This window comes from Rhinoderma darwinii, chromosome 1, assembly GCF_050947455.1.
Source record: "Rhinoderma darwinii isolate aRhiDar2 chromosome 1, aRhiDar2.hap1, whole genome shotgun sequence".
In the NCBI taxonomy this organism is placed as follows: domain Eukaryota; kingdom Metazoa; phylum Chordata; class Amphibia; order Anura; family Rhinodermatidae; genus Rhinoderma; species Rhinoderma darwinii.
In genome coordinates, this window is record NC_134687.1 from 89,892,692 (window position 1) to 89,914,319 (window position 21,628).

At 43.5% G+C, this 21,628-nt stretch overlaps 1 protein-coding gene across 1 annotated transcript; it reads right to left on the reverse strand.

Moving 5' to 3' along the window:
* Window positions 1-1,778: 1,778 nt before the first annotated feature.
* On the reverse strand, window positions 1,779-12,066 carry SLC25A4 (solute carrier family 25 member 4). Its single transcript, XM_075849636.1, has 4 exons — window positions 11,883-12,066; window positions 5,274-5,760; window positions 4,823-4,963; window positions 1,779-2,219 (listed from the first exon to the last, which is right to left on the reverse strand). The coding sequence occupies exons 1-4, from the start codon at window positions 11,991-11,993 to the stop codon at window positions 2,062-2,064; spliced, it is 897 nt and encodes a 298-aa protein (XP_075705751.1). The 5' UTR covers window positions 11,994-12,066; the 3' UTR covers window positions 1,779-2,061.
* Between the last annotated feature and the right edge of the window lie 9,562 nt (window positions 12,067-21,628).

The following is a 21,628-nucleotide window of genomic DNA, read 5'->3' on the forward strand; positions in this document are numbered from 1 at the left end:
AAGCCTCTTATTTGGAACCTTTGGCGTAGATCCCTCTTTTCAAACTCGTTGGATGATGACTGTCCCGTGCTAGGAGGCTATCCGATGCCGTAGATTTATGAAAAAGCGTTGTGAACTTACCCCTTTCCGATTTGGTGATGGTTATGTCTAGAAAGTTGATTGATGTTGCGTGTATTTCCGCGGTAAGAAATTTACCCAGTCAGTTTATATTTCATGTGCTCACAAGTTCATTAAATTGGTCAACCAATTCGTCCCAAATAATCAAAATGTCCTTCTATATACCTCGCCCATAAGATTATGGGTGAGGTATATGATGCAAGGCTGCCCGAGAAGACCACTGGTCCTACCACCAGCCCAAATAGAGATTAGCATCACAGGGGTCACAGGGACTGCCCAAGGCAGTCCCTCTGATTTAGTGAGAGTTGTCCCCCAAATAGAAAAATGTTCTTAGTTCTCATTATGCTGAACTTAATTCTGACTAACTCATTGTGGGCTTTGAATTGTGTGCCCCGAGTTTCAAGTAAGCACCGCACAGCTTTACATCCTTGGTCATGGGGTATGGAGCTATAAAGAGCCTCCACATCCAAGTTTGCTAACATTGCTCCAGATGGAATCTCTATCCCTTCTAAACTCTTTAAGATGTCAGTAGCATCTCTTACGTAAGAGGGGAGAGCCTGGACAAAGTCCCGCAGTACATTGTCTACGTATATGCTGATGTTCTGTGATAGGCCATCTATACCGGGCACTATTATGTGGCCTTTCAAGCGTACCTTTGCGTATTTTAGGTACACTAAAATGTGGGAATCTGCAGGGTTTTTGGACACTAAAATTCACGTCTACTAATAAGTTTCTCTCGTGTTTGTCATGTGATGGACACAGGGGTGCTGAGGTCATTACAAACCACAGCCCTGATGCTCTTAGGCTATATTCAGACGAGTGTAGCTAACCTCGGACGTGAAACTGCAGTTTTTCATGTCCGAGGTGCACCTGTGTAGGGCCAGTTGTCACAGATCCCCCATAGACTAGTGTCTATGGAGAGATGCGTGACACGCAGTAAAATAGGCCCCATTGAAGAATATTGTTTTAACGGCTGTCACACGGACTACATATACGCTGATCTAAATGAGCCCTTACTGTAACGATCCCAGTGTGTTAATCACATGACCATGGATAGAATGTTATTCCCTATGAGTAATCAATGAATGTACTACATAACCACAAGCAGAGATCTTGAAAACCATGAGGAATTTTCCAATATATGTTCTGTATTAATGGGGTTGACCCTTTTTTTCTCGCAGAAAGGGAATGATTATAATATTTAGGCTAGGAGAACATGGGAAGCTCTCCCGGGACTCTGATCAGAACCTCTGCTAGTGCAGTAGAAGAAGGAACAGAATGGTGGACTGGGGTACAGGGTGCAGTGCTCCTGCGTGCGGGAGAACATTAAAGCAGGTAATGTAATTTTGCATATTAAACGCCCCAATCATTATGTTTCACAGGGGAAAGGGAACCCTTCAAAAATAGGTTTCTAGCATCTTATTATGACTCTAAGAAGCCGTTGTAATAATCTAAATTACGTTTCTATTATATGCTGAAGGCACTGTGCACAGGCGGGGGCACGAGAGAGGCGGTTGTATAAGAACATCCAATATTAGATGTCCTCTATTACCGTACATTACACACTGATGGCCTCTCCTTGCTTAAATAAGTTTGGATATCATTTCCTTAGTAAACAGGGACTATTATATTCTTTGTAATACGTTTTTATTCACTGTATTTATAAATTACATAACTTCATCCCTTCACGTGTTTCCATGGATCCAGTAACAAGCATACAAAATGCAACAATGTACATTACATGAGATTTGACGAATTCTACCCATGTACACACTATGCGTCTTAATGTGTACATCCGCACAGGTTGGGAAACTTGTACTTGTTGCATACCTGCCCTTCACGCTCTAATTTCCCTAGGAAATAGGATTTTTGTCCCTGAAATCAGATGCATCACTGAGTCTTTATGGAGTATATAGAAAGGATAAACATGACGTCTTTATTAGTTTATGCGTATTTCTTGATTTCATCATACAATACGAGTACAAATGCACCACCCATGCCTCGCAGAACGTTGGACCAAGCGCCCTTGAAGAAGGCTTTAGATCCTTCATCTTTGGCAATCTTCTTCCAGCAGTCAATTGTTCCCGTGTACATGATATCGGCTGATTGGGACACAAACATTCAAAATATTAGGAAGAGAGCAGAAACTTGGAAAGATTCTAGTAGGTTATGAATAGAATTACACATAAACCCAGTTTGTACATTTCTATAAATAATTTACAGGAATACTCCACGTTGTTTCATCGTATAAATCTCTATCTCAAGATCAGCAATTTTTCAAATGCCTTCTTTGTAACCATAGTGACTTTGGTTGCATTTTGTTAACGGTATAGTCAGAAGGTGCGGTCAAATCGCGGTCAATTACTGCCATAAGCCGCAGGTTTGCTGCCATTTAGCATCAACAAGTATTTTGCTGTAATCGCAGAAGTTAACCACGATTTGACGTACTGCTTGAATATACTCTTCGGTTCGTTAACCTCAGTATAGGTGTGGTAATTACCCAATGTTTATCTTTACATTGGCGATTTAAGTCGTTTTTATAATAATAATTATATAAATTCACTTTTCATGAACACTTGTGCTGGTCTTGTGTTTATACACAGCAGCCAATCTGAAGAGGCGGAGCTACAGCGGGGAGGGAGAGAGCAGCAGCCTGAACCAATGATGAGACAGGAGGTGGATGTCAGACTACCTCAGACTCCCTGTAGCTAAACCGTAGTCAAGGATTACAGCTCTGCCCGAATAGAATGAAATATCCACAGCGGAATACAGTATTAGCCATTTAGATCAGATCTGAAAAAAATCGCATTTACAGGCTGTGGAATTTTCCTGCACTGAAATTTTCCTGCTATACGGATTTTGAAATCCGCAGCATGTCAATTTCTCTTGCAGATTTTAATAGTTGATTTTACCCCTTTTATTTAGAGGGATGAAATCCACAGCAAAATCCACGTGTAATCTTTAGACTGATTTGCGGGGAGTTTTTTGCTACGTGTGCATCTAGTCTAATAGGTTGTTCAGGATTATAAGAAAAAACAACAGCTCCACAATTCGTTCTGGCATTGCAGCTCATCTAATTTACTTGAGTGCAGCTGAACTGCAATGCCAAACGCAGCCCATGGACAAGAGTGGTCCTGTTTCCTAAAAAGGTAGCGGTTTAATATTTTCTGACCAAATCCAACAGTAAATGTAATTATTTTTTGTGTTACTAAAGTGAAAATTCAAAGGACAATAACAAGTGTCTGACAATGAGTGTATGTAAACCAAAGTCTAAAAATATCAGTGAAGTGTTTGACATTTTATATAGGGTTAAACTGTGCAGCAATGGGAAGAATGCTGTGTTTTATAGGGGAATACAACATGACATTTTACATAATCTGGCCCAGCTCACGGTATATATGTTACGCTCGCTGTAGGTACTAAATGGAGATTCTAAAAGATTACCTTAGTTAAACAGCCAAAGGCTGATAAAGTAGAGTAGAGTAGACATTTGCAGAAAATGATGGCTAACTGATGGTGTCCCAGGAAGCAACATTAAAGGGTTTTTCCACCTTCTGACAACTGATGACCTATCCACCGGATAGGTTATCAGTATATCATCGGTGCGGGTCCGAGACCCGGACCCCTCACTGATAAGCCGCTTCGGTGGCCTGTGGGCACCGGATGTTGTGCCACATAATGCTATGTACGGAGCTTGGAAGCAGTTGGCTCTGTACATCGCATAGCGGCCGTACTGCAGCTCGGACGCTATTCCATGGCCGGAGCGAACTGCTTCCGGCTTGTACGTCCGGTGCACGGAGGTACTGGACCAGCTGATCTGTGTGGGGCCCAGGTGTCGGACCCACACAGATCATGTACTGATGACCTATCCGGTGGATAGGTCATCAGTTGTCAGAAGCTGGAAAACCCCTTTAACCAGCAAGACTACAGGCTACTCTAAGGACTTATTTACACGACCGTTGCGCATCTCGGACTTGAAAAACTGCAGTTCACATCCGAGGTGCATCCGTGCTCTGTGCTGCGGGACGCGATGTCTCGCATCCCCCATAGATTAGAGTCTATGGAGGGATGCGTGCAGCGTGAAAAAATAGGACATGTCCTATTTTCTCACAGACCTTTCACACGGTCCGTTGAAACAACGGCCGTGTGAATGGCCACATTGAATTACGAAGGTCCGCGGGACGGCCGTTTAACACGCTCGTGTAAATAAGGCCTAAGGCTACATTCACACGAGCGTGATAGATTTACACATGTAAATCTGTCCGTGAGCATTGCGTTATTGCATCAGTGTGTTTGCGAGTGGCCTGTGTTTTTCACGCACTCGCAAAGCGCTTTTTAAAAAAAATGGAATTGATGCGTAAATCTGCATTATTTGCATCCGTGTGCTGTGCGTTGGTTTTTACGCACCCATTGACTTCATTGGGCGCTTAGGTGCATGAAAACACAGACATGCAGTGCGTCTCGCGCAACGGACTCTCGCTGCATGACGACTCACGCATGTGAGAATAGCCCCATTGAAATCAATTGGTCCATGTGCTGTGGGTGATTTCCACGCACCGAACACGGACGAGCTTTACGCTCGTCTGGATGAGCCCTAAGTAGGAGGAATTTGGAGATGACCTCTTGTCTCAATGCATATCGGTCCCAATTTATGGACTACTGGTCCCAAATTAAACCTTTTTCATTTTAACCAGACTTATATTACCTCCTTTCCTGCCGGACTGCATCATCATACGACGGCGGACAGTGTCGAAGGGATAGGAGACCAGACCAGCTACGGCAGTGACAGACTGAGCAATCATCCAGCTCACCATAATGTGCACGTTCTTGGGATCCGGCAGCATGCCTTTAAGAAAATCACAAACAGTGGCTTAGTATGAGATAATGGCATATTGCCACGCTAAATGTAACTGAACTAATGCAGTTCGTTATGGATTTAATGTTATTAGACCTGTTAAGATTTTTTTTAACTCATCAGTTAAATCTTATAAACATCCCACTCACTTAAAGGAAAACTAACCCCTTTAAAATAACATTAAGCACATCGCATAGCTCAGGCTGGACAGGAGGAACTTTCTGAGCCGTATATGAATTAAATGTTAGTAAAAAAAAAATTTAGTATCTACGTTCAAACATTATCATTGGTTTTCTCTTACCCTTAGCAGTATCATAGACACCAAAGTAGGCTGCTCTGTAAATGATAATGCCCTGGACAGACACATTGAATCCCTGGTAGAGACCTTTGGCACCATCTGACTTCCAGATCTTGGTTAAGCAATCTCCAAGGCCACTAAATTCTCTCTGGGCTGGACCTTTACCCACATCAGCAGCTAGACGGGTTCTGGCAAAATCCAGAGGGTACACAAAGCACAGAGAAGTGGCACCAGCAGCTCCTCCAGATGCCAAATTACCAAGGAAAAACCTCCAGAACTGAGTGTGCCTGTCCACACCCCCCAGAAAGATTTGCTTGTACTTGTCCTTGAAGGCAAAGTTGAGAGCTTGGGTTGGGAAATAACGGATGACATTAGCAAGGTTGCCTCTCCAGAAGGAAATGAAGCCTTGTTCTTTGGGAATTCGGACCACGCAGTCCATGATTCCCTTGTAGTGCATGTCCGCTGAAATCTGCTTGCTGGCATGCTGGACCTAAAGAGAAAGGTTGAAGGAGGTAAGTATACATGCATGCTAAAAAGTTTACATTTTCATGCGAATAGTAGTCTAAATATAAGGTGCCAATACATTGCAGGATATATGTTACAGTGCGAATTACATTCATTACATGAGCAATACACATAAGCATTTACATGTTTAGGATTGAACATTAAATATCCCATAATGTCCATTGCATATAATATCAGTAAAAAGTAGAAAAATATCCACGGCACTGACCATTCAGTAGAATTTTCATTTAATGTTGTGGCAGGCAAACAAAGGCAGTATGGATGTGGAGCACAAACCTACGGCTGTTTCGCGTGTACCCACTCTTTGTTAAGGCCTCCCATAGCTTGGGTATACACGAAACGGCCGTAGGCTTGTGCTCCCCATACATACTGCGTTTGTTTGCCTGCCGCAACATTAAATGAAAATTCTACTGAATGGTGAGTGCCGTGGATATTTTTCTACTTTTTACTATTATACCTGTGCTTGTCTAATCACACCACTGGCACCACCTGTGGTGGATTCAATTGAACCCGTTTAGACCTATGTGGTCATCTGATTATTGGGACTTGTATTGCTCCAGGAGGCAAAGCAGTGCTGATCTTTTTCTCACTTTGAACATTTTGCTATATAATATCATGTTTGCACTTCTGCATATCTTTCCTTTGATGTTTTAAGGATTTTTTTTAATCATTCAAAGTAAATCTCATTATTAGAACATGTCTAGTGCCTCAATTTATATGCATCATGTAGGGGTATGTTCACACGGAGTGTTTTCAGATGTTTTTCGGGCTGTAAAAGTCCTGAAAAACTGCTGAAAAATCGGAAGCAGAATGCCTCCAAACATCTGTCCATTGATTTCAATGGGAAAAACGGTGTTCTGTTCCAACGGGGCAATTTTTTACGCGGCTGTTTTTCAAAACAAGGCCACGTAAAAAAGCGGCCGCAAAAAGAAGCCGTTTTTGGAGCCATTTTTCATTGACTCTATAGAAAAACAGCTCCAAAAAGGCCATTAAAAATGCTGCGAAAGACGCGACTTTGATTAAGAAACGTCTGAAAACCAGGAGCTGTTTTCCCTTGAAAAAAGCTTTGTATTTTTAGAAGTTTTTTATTTTGTGTGTGCACATACCCTTATGCATCATTTTTGCCCATGAATCGTGACTTCATGTACTGCTTTAATTCTGCTCTGTGTTTTTGAAACCTCACATTGAGGGTATGTTCACACGATGAGAGGCATTTACGTGTGAAAAGACAGACTGTTAACAGCTGCCTCGTTTCACACGTAAATGCTCCTCCTCGCATTTTGCGAGCCGTCTGAGACGCTCGTAAATCTTGAGCTGTGCTTCATTGAGTTCAATGAAGAACAGCTCAAATTACGTGGCAAAGAAGTGCCCTGCACTTCTTTGCCGAGGCAGTCCATTTACGCGTCGTCGTTTGACAGCTGTCAAACGACGACGCGTAAATGACAGTTCGTCTGCACAATACGTCGGCAAACTCATTCAAATGAATGGGCAGATGTTTGCCGACGTATTGTAGCCCTATTTTCAGACGTAAAACGAGGCATAATACGCCTCGTTTACGCCTGAAAATAGGTCGTGTGAACCCAGCCTAACACTCGCCAACGACTGCAGTCTTCAACTAAAAAAAAAATAAAAAATGTTTAGACAACCAAAATGCTAGCCCATATACTTATCGTATCCCAGCTAGATCACTGCCATGCCATCCTCTGTGACCTTTTAAAGATCAGACTGGCCCCTGTCCAATTTATTCTTTATTGATTTAACACTTGACTTATCCACCTCCATTTGCATAGTGTTGAGCTGCAAGGCCCGACACAGTCTATAGGAAAGAGTGGCACTGTATATGGAAGAAAAAGTAGACCTTTTTTCTTACGTCAGACAACTTCTCTAATCTCTAGGCACAAACTTACATGAAACCTCTGCTCTGACTATAACCTCATCCTCTCCTCACAATCTTATATATAAACATTGTCAAGTGTCTCCTTTCCTCATTCAATCCTCTAGTTTCCAAACTAATAAGCCACTAACCTGACCTAAAGTCTCCCTCAACAGATGTTCCGATACAGCTTTTTTCACCTCATAGACTCACATGATCCCTTTTGTAAAATCTCAGGAAGCCACACATCTCTAGAATGAAAGTGCTCTATATAGCGATTAAATCCCGTTGACATGGCTCATAACTTTGTGTTACTAAAAATCGAATGCAACACTCTAAGGCTGGGTTCACACGACCATGTTACGTCCGTAAAGTACGGAACGTATTTCGGCCGGAAGACCCGGACCGAACACACTGCAGGGGGCCGGGCTCCTAGCATCATAGTGATGTACGACGCTAGGAGTCCCTGCCTCTGCGTGGAACTACTGTCCCGTACTGTAATCATGATTACAGTACGGGACAGTTGTCCTGCAGCGAGGCAGGGACTCCTAGCATCGTACATCACTATGATGCTAGGAGCCCGGCCCCCTGCAGTGTGTTCGGTCCGGGTCTTCCGGCCGAAATACGTTCCGTACATTACGGACGTAACATGGTCGTGTGAACCCAGCCTAAGAACACTGGTGGGAATATAGTAAGACTGGCGTTTGAAACGGCAGTCCTAAAGACCAAAGTGTCGGGAGTGTGAATAGACATCGCGTCCTGGCTGGAGGCAATGTCTATTCACTCTACAAGACACGTCAGGAAAGTTAATGTGGGTGTATGTGACATCACTTCTTGATCTCGCGAGATCACGCTTTGCTGAGTACAAATGGACATGAATGGAGAGAAGTGTATGACGCTGATTGGTCAGCGTCATACACTCCTCTTTACAACGCCCACTTGGTCAAAAGTTAAAAACGCCCTGTTGGGCATTAAGAAACTTATTCGCATAAATCTAAAATTGCTCACAACTTGCTAAAAAATGATTGTTTTTCAAAATTAAAACCAGTGTTATCTACATTACAGCACCGATCAGATTATGTAGGAGATAGGGCATTTATAATCTAGTGACAGAGCCTCTTTAAAAAATTGACGTCGGAGAATGCGCCCAATTTATTAAGAGGTGCACACACTTAATAAATTTGACGTGTCATTGGCATTCCATGCGACAGAAATTCAAATCTACACCTGCTAAGAGTACGTGTAGATTTGCGCCAAAAATTTGCAAAAAAGGTAAACTGTCAGTCCGGTTGTGGCCCCTACTCGTTGGATAAACCCTGCCCCTTTTCTCAGCACTTTTAGAAAGTGGCGAGAGATGTAAAAAGTTGCAGATTTTAGCTCAACAAAAGGCGTGTGCCTTTCTAAAGTATTACAACCCCTACAAATTCCATATTATGTTGCTATTGGGACCCCTAGCAATCAGCTGTAATCTGTGTAGGAACCAGGCAGCAAGTGTTCAGTTCTCCTGCAGTGCCACCACAGGACAAATTAAGCATTACATGGACCCTATTAAAATCAGTGGGCTATCCATGTAATGCATGGATTTTCTGAGTCCTCCAAATAGAGACGCTCTTTGTTGCTTCTTTTTGCTTTAGCTAATGGATGAAGGTCTCGATTGAAGGGTTCCCCTTTATTAACTCAGAATGGCCTTATAGTCGCCATGTAACTTATCACTAGATGACTGCCATGACTTAGCATCTTCAAAAGAAGACACTATAGAACTCCTTTTGGAAACCGTAGTATGAGCTGGGTTTAACAGTTCAGCATAGGCAACAAATAATCCACCATTGCTTGTGTTGTCCCAACATGAGATTTTGGGGGGGCAATTCAGTTTTTAGCATCTTCTCAGTTTCGAATTGCCGCTGCATTGCATTAAACCTATTTTGTTGACCAGCATTATAGAAGGTCTTGACTGTGGGCCACAATGGGCTGCTACATTTAAAGAGTTATGGATGTATAAAAGTGCTAAAAAAAAATCATAGAATAGTAAAAAGGAAATGGAAAATTTTCTACGGCCCCATTCACATCGCGTTTGTTCTATTTTCAGAGCGTATACGTTTGTTTAAATAAAAACTTGTACCATTAAAAACGTATACACATGTGTACCATTTTCTGTTTACGTCTGTTTTCTATAACGTGTATGGTTAGTACATACTCATATGTTGGTATACGTTTGTCTGTCTTTTTACCTAAAAAAAACTTTCCTTTTTTTTTTTAAGGTAAACACTGATGGAAAAAGAAAAAGAAAAAAACTGATAGATTTACTGCATGTAAACGGATACAAACGACGTATAGCATTACGTTTGCATACGTCGTCCATTGAGATCAATGCTAAAAAAAACACCTTACTTCGCGTATACGTTTTTTTGAAGTACAGAATAGCATAGCACACTATGCTTTTCAGTACTATCAAAAAACAGTATCCCAACATAAACCATGACAAACAGTCATTATAGTCTATGTATACGCCGAGCTATACCTTTTTTAGTGTTTAAAAACGTATACGCCCGGCGGATAGCACAAGCGCGATGTGAATTGGGCCTAACAGGAGTGGATTTTTTTTTATTAGTCTACTAATATCAAGGAACCCAGAAATTGTGTTGGGGCCCTCCATTGCGTAACACACTTTATGTCTCCCCATATCTAACTGTAGGTTTGTTGTCACCACTACCACTTCTTGGCCTTTGCACCTTTACATGGATTGCCCTGCTGTCACAATCTAGAACTTTCTAGTAATATGTTGCGAGCCAGTAAGTCACAAACAGCAATCTTATGTGCTGCTGTATGTCCAAAGAAATGATAGCCATAACGCGTGATGTCGTTGGCCATATGTTCTAAAGGAAATGGCTTTATGATTGTGGGATGGCCTATGAGTTGTGAAACAGTGGGAAAGGCCCAACAGAAAGGCGATGTAATAAATATTGCTGCTCCTTTTTCAAGAAGGGTCCAAACCAGTACAATAGCAAAAGATAGATAAATAGATATGACATAAATAGAAAGAAAGATAGAGATATGACATACTGTATATATGAGATAGACAGATAGTATAATGTGATATATAATGTACTCTTTTGTATTCCTTTCTCATTTTTCTAGTAATCCCACTGCAAAACACTACAGACATTTTGCTCCTCTACGGTCTATCTGTCAGCTGAACTCTCGTAGGACTGTCAAAGATGGAACTCCTATAGGTGGATGTAGGTGTCTGGTTGTTATCTGTCATTGGCTCAAGTAGTGGATATTGTACCATTGAAAACCATAGTCGCAACTATCCGTTGGCCATAATCTTTTAGATTTACTAGAATACCTTGTGCAACTTCAGTTTGTCCACTTGCCTGCCAGAACGTCACCCCTTACCATCGCCAGATACAGTATGTGTGTGTATGATGCTTAAGAATTAAATTAAAAGATAAACTGTATTGGTTATAGTAGAGAACAAATAATTTTATATTGATTTTCATTTAACTTATTTATTTTACACGGCAGTTGATAGAAATGATTCAGTGTTGATAATTGTAATGTACAATGCACGGAAATTTTAGGTCAATGAAAGGAGCAATTGTTCTCTACTATTACAGTTACTTGTATTATCAAAGCACACAATTCACATAAATAATGAAGACATTATTTATTGCATAGCAGTGTCACGTGTAAGAAGCCAGCGTCTAGAAGAGTGACTTGGCAAGTGTTTCAGTGCAACCATGTGACAGGTCAGATCTAAAAACAGTCAATGGGCCGAGCAGGGGACACTTTCCATATTTAGTCAGTCAAAGCTTGGCCTGGCATATGTCATGGAGTGCCCTCCCCGTAGACTATTCCACTGCCCGTTCTGGATCACGTGTATTCTGACACTAGAAGGTGGTTTGTGACCTTTCAAGCTGCTTGTACATTGCTACCAACATGTTTTAAAGGCTATTATAAAGTAGTGGAAACATTTACTAACCTCACATATAGCAATATAATATATAGCAATATAAACATTATAGAAGAAAACATATACATCGAATTATAAGGATCAATGAACTGTTACCCCAATATTACAGAATCTGAATTATATGCATTTTATAGAGTACAAATATAAATGCTGCTACTACTACTACTACTACTACTACTACTACTACTACTACTTCTACTACTACTACTATCAGTCATAATAATAATATTAATGATGTTACCTGCAGCAACAGTTTTACTCTTTCAATTGGAGCCACAGCAGTCTTAGAAATAGCCGCAGCAATGCCACCAGCTAAAAAGTCCTTGAGAAAGCTCATAGCTTGGTCACTCATCTTGAATGTGGTGGAGATGAAGCACCTGCTTCCTTACAATATAACGTCAATCCTTCTCCAGGCAGCTCCCTGTCTGCACTGACAGCCAAAATAGGACGAGTGACAGTGACTAACTCCCCTTTATAAAGACACTAGATCTTCCCCAGGGGTGGGATCTTGGGGGATGCTTGTAATTGGCTGTTGTGCCCAGATCAGAGGGCATAGGGGGCATGGGAGACATGTTACTTCATGGAGACCACCATGATTCACATAGGGACATTTAAAGGACATTTTAATGTTATCTGCTCCAGAGTGAACAGCTTTTTGTCACAGCATGTACCCAAAATATTAATAGCATGCTGGGATAGGGACATTAAGAAATTAGAATAATGTTGATCAAATAGGGATGAGTCCTTGTCCACTGTAAGAACGAGAGTTTTGACTTAAACTATAATGAACTATTATGACCAGACTGAAAAATGTTAACCCTTTTAAAGTGTTAGTTCACGTGATTTTATTATTTTACAGTGAGGGACACTAAATATAGTGGTTGTGGATTTTTATTAGACAATCAAACAAACAAAGCAAGTGCTTACATATCAAAGAGACAGCCCCTGCTGCTGTTAGGGGCCCATAGAGAAAGGAGGCCCCAGTCAAGGTTGGAACTATTCCCCTTCTCCATGGACAATGTGAACCAGGACAGCAAGGGGCCCTCCTGTTCTCATATAGGGGTGAGGTAACAAACCATTACTGGTGGGCTTACCCTATTTGTATTCTTTTATGGAATTTCCTCTCTAAATGTCCCTCTGTAGACTGGATTCACACACAGCGTTTTGCACGTTTTTCATGGCATCTTTCATGGTGTTTTTAATTGCTTTTTTGATGCATTTTTAAACATCTATGTGTAAAGAAAGCTTTAGCATATATTTGCTTTGCTATCATTGATTTCTTTCTCTATGCTATACCTGGTTAATTTGCAACTGTCATGTGCAAATACTGTTAGGCCCCATGCACACGACCGTAAAAATTGTCCGTAATTGTGGACCGCAGTTATGGTCCGCAATTACGGACCCATTCACTTTTATTGTCCACGGACACGTTCACGTTTGTTTACCTTAGAAGTGTACCGCAAATGATACGGTATGTCCTATCTTTTGCTTTTTACTGTGTATGGGAGCACGGCCCAAAAATGCGGGCGGCTGTCCGTGGCCGGCCGTTCCCCGCAATCGTGGTCCGTGTGCATGGGGTCTTATAACTAGCTTTATTTAGTTTATTACATTAACAATAAGGCCCAGTTCACACAGAGATTTTTGCCACTAATTTTGATGCGGAAATCGTGTTGGAATCCGCGCCAAAAAGCGGCCTAAATCCTCCTCTATTGATATCAATGGGAGGTAAATGCATTTTTTTTCCCTGGCGAGATTTGTCTGCATACGGAAAATAAAGGGTCGTGCTCTATTTTGGGCGGTTTCCTCCTCTGAACCTGCAATGAAATCGATGGGAGGCAGAAAAAAAATGTGGAGTTCGTTTGGGGCGTTTTTGACCAGAAAGCCACCCGCGTCAAACACTTAAAAAAAACGTGTCGAAAAACACTTGCACTTGAAAATCTGCCTCTAAAATCCTGAAAGAATTTTTTAGGCAGATATTTTCTGATTGGCAAAAACTGCCGCCTGCTCGTACCCTAAGAACATGCAAGCAGAAATCTAGTGACTTCAGATTCTCTTTTTACTGGCTTCATGCAAAGCTTTTCTTGTCTCTTATGCAAATGGATAGATTTTTAATCAGAACTGGATACAGATGTTTTATTCCTCAATTGTGACCATAGTTATGTACAAGTCACCTTGACATCCACTTCCGTATGACATTGCAGACCTTCCTAGTAGATACAACTTCAATGCCAATCAAAGTAAAGTCACCATGTGACACTTGATGTGACTGGAGAGCACAAGCTGCTCTGTGCCGGAGCTGGATAGCTGTTACTATAGCTTCACAGGACACCGGTGCTACAAATAAATCTGCACACGACACCACAGGAAGAGTCAATGCAAGAGAAGCCAGAGTCTTTTCCACCGTATATTGTCACCTGAATAAAAATGCCTTCTTCCAAGGTTATCAAGTGCCAGTAGATTTGCTGTCAGTTGTTTGACATTTTAATAGTTGTTTTAGTTTGTTCTCAATCTACGAATGATAAAAGGTTTTGATGATCGACAAAAATCTGAAACAAATGTTATTGTAATGTCGCGGTAGGGAAACAGACAAGTGAGCCCTAATCTCCCTGCCACTCAGTCCCTGCCTACTTGCAACAACCCGCCCTAGGTGACGGGGTACAACTGGGCGACGGTCCCTACACTCAATAGGTGCACGACAGACAAACAGACAAGGGTACAAAGAAGCCAGGGAAATGGGGAAGTTGCCCATGGGAACACCGTGAGCAACAAGCGAGGAGAACGAGCCGAGACAAACCAGGAGGTGAGCGAGGTACAAAAACACAGAGCAGAAGAATGGTCAGTAAAGCCAAGGTCAATCACAAGCAGAGGATCAGTAGTTCAAGAAGCTGCAGCAGGGCCAGGAAACCAACAGAGAAGAATCACAAGCAAAGGAGGAACAGGAAAGGCAGGTATAAATAGACAGAGTGCAGGAGCTAGCTCCGTCTGGCCAGGCTGTGATAGGCTCTCCCACTCCTAAGCCTGCCATCCTGGGTGGTGGAAGATGGAGTCAGTCTCACAGACATAAAAGCAGGTGCAGACTGATTACCTATGGGCGTCGACACAGAAGTTGTGTCTGGCAGATCCTTTACAGTACCCCCCCTTTTATGAGGGGCCACCGGACCCTTTCTAGGTGGACCTGGTTTATTGGGGAAACGAAGGTGGAACCTCCTGAGCAATACCCCAGCGTGAACATCCCGGGCGGGTACCCAAGTCCTTTCCTCAGGCCCGTATCCCCTCCAATGGACCAGGTACTGGAGGGAGCCTTGGACCATCCTGCTGTCCACAATCTTGGCCACCTCGAATTCTACCCCCTCAGGGGCGAGAACAGGGATCTGAGGTTTCCTCGAGGGAGCCAAGGACGGGGAGCAGCGTTTAAGGAGAGAGGCATGAAACACGTTGTGTACTCGAAAAGACGGGGGCAACTTCAGTCGGAAGCAGACAGGGTTAAGGACTTCAATGACCTTGTATGGCCCTATAAACCGGGGAGCAAACTTCTTGGACGGGACTTTAAGGCGCAAATTTTTTGACGATAGCCACACCAGATCCCCGACCACAAACATGGGGTTAGCAGAACGTCTTCTATCTGCCTGAGTCTTTTGTATGCTCTGGGACGCCTCTAGGTTCTTCTGAACCTGGGCCCAGACTCTGCACAGTTCCCGATGAACAACATCTACTTCGGGATTGTTGGAACTACCAGGTGAAATGGAGGAGAACCGTGGATTAAACCCAAAATTACAGAAAAAGGGGGAGACCCCTGACGAGTTACTGACCCGGTTATTAAGGGAAAATTCGGTGAGGGGAATGAATGAGACCCAATCATATTGACAGTCAGAGATAAAACACCTTAAATATTGTTCTAGAGACTGATTAGTCCTCTCAGTTTGGCCATTAGTTTCAGGATGGAAGGCAGAGGAGAAGGACAGATCAATCTCCAACTTTTTACAGAAGGCTCTCCAAAACAATGAAACAAATTGTACCCCTCTGTCAGAAACAATATTGACAGGAACCCCATGGAGACGCAGGATGTGTTTGACAAACAAGGTAGCAAACGTCTTAGCATTGGGTAGATTCTTGAGGGGCACAAAGTGGCACATCTTGCTGAAGCGGTCTACTACAACCCACACCACCGACTTGCCTTGAGATGGAGGCAAATCGGTGATGAAATCTATGGAGATATGGGTCCAAGGTCTCTGGGGAACGGGCAAAGAACATAGTAAGCCCACTGGTCGGGACCTGGGAGTCTTGGACCTAGCACAAACTTCACAAGCGGCGACGTAGGCCTTAACGTCTTTGAGCAACCCAGGCCACCAATAGTTTCTGGCAATGAGGTGCTTGGTACCCAGGATGCCTGGATGGCCAGATAGTGCAGAGTCATGATTTTCCCTAAGTACCCTTAGCCGGAATTGCAGGGGAACAAACAGCTTGTTCTCAGGAAGGTTCCCGGGAGCTGAACCTTTATCAGCCGCAATTTCAGAGACTAAATCAGAATCAATAGAGGAAATGATTATACCTAGAGGCAAAACACAAGCAGGATCTTCCTCCAAAGGAGGGCTGGCCATGAAGCTACGCGACAGTGCATCAGCCTTAATATTTTTAGACCCAGCCCTATAGGTGACCAAAAAGTTGAATCTGGTAAAAAATAACGCCCATCGAGCTTGTCTCGGGTTTAGCCTCCTGGCAGATTCTAGGAAAACCAGATTCTTGTGGTCGGTAAGGACCGTTACCTGGTGCCTAGCCCCCTCCAGGAAGTGGCGCCACTCTTCAAATGCCCATTTAATGGCTAAGAGTTCGCGGTTGCCAATATCATAGTTACTCTCAGTGGGCGAAAACTTCCTGGAGAAGTAGGCACAGGGGAGGAGATGGGTGAGGGACCTGGTACCCTGGGACAAGACAGCCCCCACTCCCACCTCGGATGCGTCATCCTCCACGATAAATGGCTCCATTTTGTTGGGCTGAACCAGCACTGGGGCCGAGATAAAGCACTTCTTAAGGACCTCAAAAGCCTGGACAGCCTCAGGAGGCCAGTGGAGGAGATCAGCACCTTTGCGAGTGAGATCCGTAAGAGGCTTAGCGATGACCGAGAAGTTAGCAATAAATCTCCTGTAATAATTAGCGAACCCCAGGAAGCACTGTAACGCCCTCAGGGAGGCAGGTTGGACCCATTCCGCCACAGCCTGGACCTTGGCGGGGTCCATGCGGAATTCATGAGGAGTGAGGATTTGACCCAAAAATGGTATCTCCTGCACCCCAAACACACATTTTTTGGTCTTAGCAAACAGTTTGTTTTCCTGAAGGGCCTGGAGCACCTTCCTGACATGCGCAATGTGGGAGGACCAGTCCTTGGAAAACACAAGTATGTCATCAAGGTACACTACAAGAAATACCCCCAGGTAGTCTCTTAAAACCTCATTTATGAAATTCTGGAAGACCGCGGGAGCATTACACAACCCAAAGGGCATGACGAGGTATTCGAACTGACCTTCGGGCGTGTTAAACACAGTCTTCCACTCCTCCCGCTCTTTGATGCGGATAAGGTTATAAGCCCCCCGTAGATCAAACTTAGAGAACCATTGGGCCCCCTGAACCTGATTGAAGAGATCAGGAATCAAAGGAAGGGGATACTGGTTCCTTACAGTGACCTTATTCAAGTTTCGGTAGTCAATGCATGGCCTAAGACCACCATCCTTCTTCCCTACGAAGAAGAAGCCAGCACCTACCGGAGAAGTAGAGGGGCGAATGTAACCCTTGGCCAGGCATTCCTGTATATACTCTCTCATGGCTTCACGTTCGGGACAAGAGAGATTAAATATCCTACCCTTAGGGAGCTTAGCTCCTGGTACCAAATCAATTGCGCAATCGTATTCTCTATGAGGTGGTAACACTTCGGAGGCCTCTTTAGAGAAAACATCAGCGAAGTCCTGAACAAACTCAGGTAGAGTGTTCACCTCCTCAGGGAGAGAAATAGAATTAACAGGAAAACATGACATCATGCATTCATTACCCCATTTGGTAAGATCCCCAGTATTCCAGTCAAAAGTGGGATTATGCAACTGCAACCAGGGAAGGCCTAAAACCAAATCGGACGATAATCCCTGCATCACCAGTACAGAGCACTGCTCCAAATGCATGGAGCCCACAAGGAGTTCAAAAACAGGGGTATGCTGTGTAAAATAACCATTAGAAAGAGGAGTGGAGTCGATACCCACTACCGGGACAGGTTTAGGCAAATCAATCAATGGCATAGCTAGAGACATAGCAAATTCCACAGACATAATATTAGCAGAAGACCCTGAATCCACGAAGGCACTGCCGGTAGCAGACCTACCACCAAAAGAGACCTGAAAGGGAAGCAAGATTTTATTAGTTTTCATCTTTACGGGAAATACCTGTGCGCCCAAGTGACCTCCCCGATGATCACTTAGGCGCAGAAGTTCTTCCGGCTGCTTATTCTTACGCCTAGGACAGTTGTTCACTTGATGCTTGTCATCCCCACACTAGAAGCAGAGACCATTCTTCCTGCGGAACTCACTACGTTGTTGGGGTGACACGGAGGCCCCGAGTTGCATAGGTACATCCGAGTCTTCCGTGGATGAACGAAGCAACAGAACCTCGGGAGGCATCATGGGGGAGTCAGAGGAGAAGGCACAAAAACGTTCAAGTCGTCGTTCCCTGAGACGTCGGTCAAGTCGTACCGCTAAAACCATAACCTGATCTAGGGAGTCAGCAGAGGGATAGCTAACTAGCAGGTCTTTCAGGGCGTTCGACAGACCCAATCTAAACTGGCACCTCAAGGCAGGGTCATTCCACCGAGAAGCTACACACAACTTCCTAAAGTCAGAACAATACTCCTCTACAGGTCTCTTACCCTGACGTAAGGTCACCAGCTGACTCTCGGCAAAGGCAGTCTTGTCAGTCTCGTCATAAATGAGCCCGAGAGCAGAAAAGAAAAGATCAACGGAGGAAAGTTCAGGGGCGTCAGGAGCCAAGGAGAAGGCCCATTCTTGGGGCCCGTCCTGGTGCCGGGACCTAATTATACCCACCCGCTGGCTCTCAGAACCTGAGGAGTGGGGCTTTAGGCGAAAATAGAGCCTACAACTCTCCCGAAAGGAGAAAAAAGTCTTCCGGTCCCCTGAGAACCGGTCAGGCAACTTGAGGTGGGGTTCAAGAGGTGAGGTGAGGGGCACTACCAGGGTAGACAAGGTATATGGGCTTGTGATTATGTAATGTCGGGGTAGGGAAACAGACAAGTAAGCCCTAATCTACCCACTACTCAGTCCCTGCCTATTTGCAACGACCCGCCCTAGGCGACGGGGTACAACTGGGCGACGGTCCCTACACTCAATAGGTGCACAACAGACAAACAGACAAGGGTACAAAGAAGCCAGGGAAATGGGGAAGTTACCCACGGGAACACCGTGAGCAACAAGCGAGGTGAACGAGCCGAGACAAACCAGGAGGTGAGCGAGGTACAAAAACGCAGAGCAGAAGAATCGTCAGTAAAGCCAAGGTCAATCACAAGCAGAGGATCAGTAGTTCAAGAAGCTGCAGCAGGGCCAGGAAACCAACAGAGAAGAATCACAAGCAAAGGAGGAACAGGAAAGGCAGGTATAAATAGACAGAGTGCAGGAGCTAGCTCCGTCTGGCCAGGCTGTGATAGGCTCTCCCACTCCTAAGCCTGCCATCCTGGCTGGTGGAAGATGGAGTCAGTCTCACAGACATAGAAGCAGGTGCAGACTGATTACCTATGGGCGTCGAAACAGAAGTTGGGTCTGGCAGATCCTTTACAGTTATATTCTCAGTACTACTGTACACCAACATGGTATCATTTTTTTTCAGCCAGTTAGATATTTTCGGAGGATTTTAGTAACTTAATGATTTTAGTAGAGGTGCTGAAAGACTGAAGAGTAAAGTTATATACATGTAGGATTGAAAACACGCTGAAAAAGTTACCGTAAAACCAATTTTTCTATTTAATTTGCTTACCTTATTGATTCTGCGCTGCTGCTACCTGATGCCACTGGTCCTGGTGATGAAAAAAACTGTTTGCAATGACGTAATAGAAATCACTCCTGCATAACATCAGAATGAACACAACCATATAGTAGTCCAAGAACGATTTCTTTCTTCATTATAAACTTTCTTTGTTATTTATTTTTTTCTTGGAAAACTGAGTGATAACCACCATGGTTGGCATTACAGCTCCCTCAAGGGTTTCCTCTAAGTTTCACTCTTCCTTTCATTCTTCCTGAATGACATATCTTCCCCGTTCCGATGCAATATAAGCAGATCTGCCATTCAAGAGTATAGAAAAATATATAATAGAAAAGGTTAAATTAAGTTTTGAACAACTTATTAAAAGAGGAGACATTAGTCAGAAATGCCCTTTAATATAAAACCGATCTGTCAGATATTTATGCTGCCCTGTCTGAGCGTGTTGTCACTTATTAGTTAATGCTAAGTACTTATTACGTATTTACAACTCATACTTGCGGCGCATGGCCAGCGCAAGAATGAGTCAAAGTAAATTCATGTTTCCCTTGTCCCTTCCAACTTCCAACCGCTGATTGACACTTTCTCCCTATCCACAGTAATAGGGAGAAAAGTGTCAATCAGCAGCTGGAGGGTGGAAGGAGCATAAATATATGAAGGTACTTGGACTCCTACTTCCGCTGCTGGCTGTGCGCCGCAGGTATACGTTCTATACTTATTAACTAATAAGTGACCGTGCTGAAATAACAACTGTGTCACTTCTTTAGGTTGCCCTCAGATAGGGCAGCATAAATATCTGATCGATCCACTTTAAACGTAAGTTGACCACCAAGAACATAATCAATTTATAACTCATTTAATGAATATGGACACATGAAGTCATATTTGACCTTCAGGGAGTTGCACAAATAAATAGGTCAAAACCACTGTAGTAGCCAATGACAAGTTAAAAAACATTGGACTGAGTGTGACAGAAATGCACAGTGGATACCAGCAAAGTACCCCCGCAATGCCGGAAAAACTCGGAACTATCAAGACTAATGTCCTGGAAGTACAATCTGCTGCTCGGAGTCTGGGCAACTAGTTGTCTCTGCCTGAATATTCATTCTAAAGGGGCATCCATTGCTACAGAACGGGCTTTAAATTGAACTCAACCTTTATACTTGTGACAGACATCAAAGGAAATTGGACTCCTGGATCTGATGTGACCCCTGGTGACACAAGTACACTCACAGTCGACCTTTGTCCCCTACATACTGTATGATTCCTGATTGGACACATATGATTCTAATCATATTGCTGCTAACAGATATTCAGCAGCACAACCAGCTTTGACAAGAAAAAATCCTAAACTCAGGGAGGCGCACGAAGCAAGATATCCCCAGTCCAAGGGAATTCACAAATCCATAAAAAAGAGAGACAATTATCAAATCCATAAAAAAGAGAGATACTGCAGCACTCCAGTAGAAAAAAGTGTTTCTTATTTATTCACCAAGCATGACCTTGCAACGTTTCAACCATGTAAGGGTCTTTCTCAAGCATGTCATGTTCTCAATAACATCTCTATAGATCTCTATAACATCCAAGGTCAGTTCTCAGATAGGGACCCCAGCACTGAGCCCTCAAAAATCTCTGATTGTGTTTTAGAAACCACTTCGCCCATTATTTATTTTTATAGTAAGTAGGAACTTAAAGTGGATATTGGAGAATAAGAGATGTCAGTAGGGGAAGGGTTAGAAGCAGGGGCGTAGCTAAAGGCTCATGGGCCCCGATGCAAAAGTTCTTATTGCCTCCCCCCGCCGAAAACTTCTCATGGCCGACGGTCCGCAGCTTTCAGCTGCATCGCTGGGTCTCCTAAGTGACCCAACAATGCAGCACTAGCAGCCAGGGGCGTCACTAAGAACTTAAAATGTCAGTGGAAATAGCCCCGATACATATGTGTCCACCCCAAAAAAATGT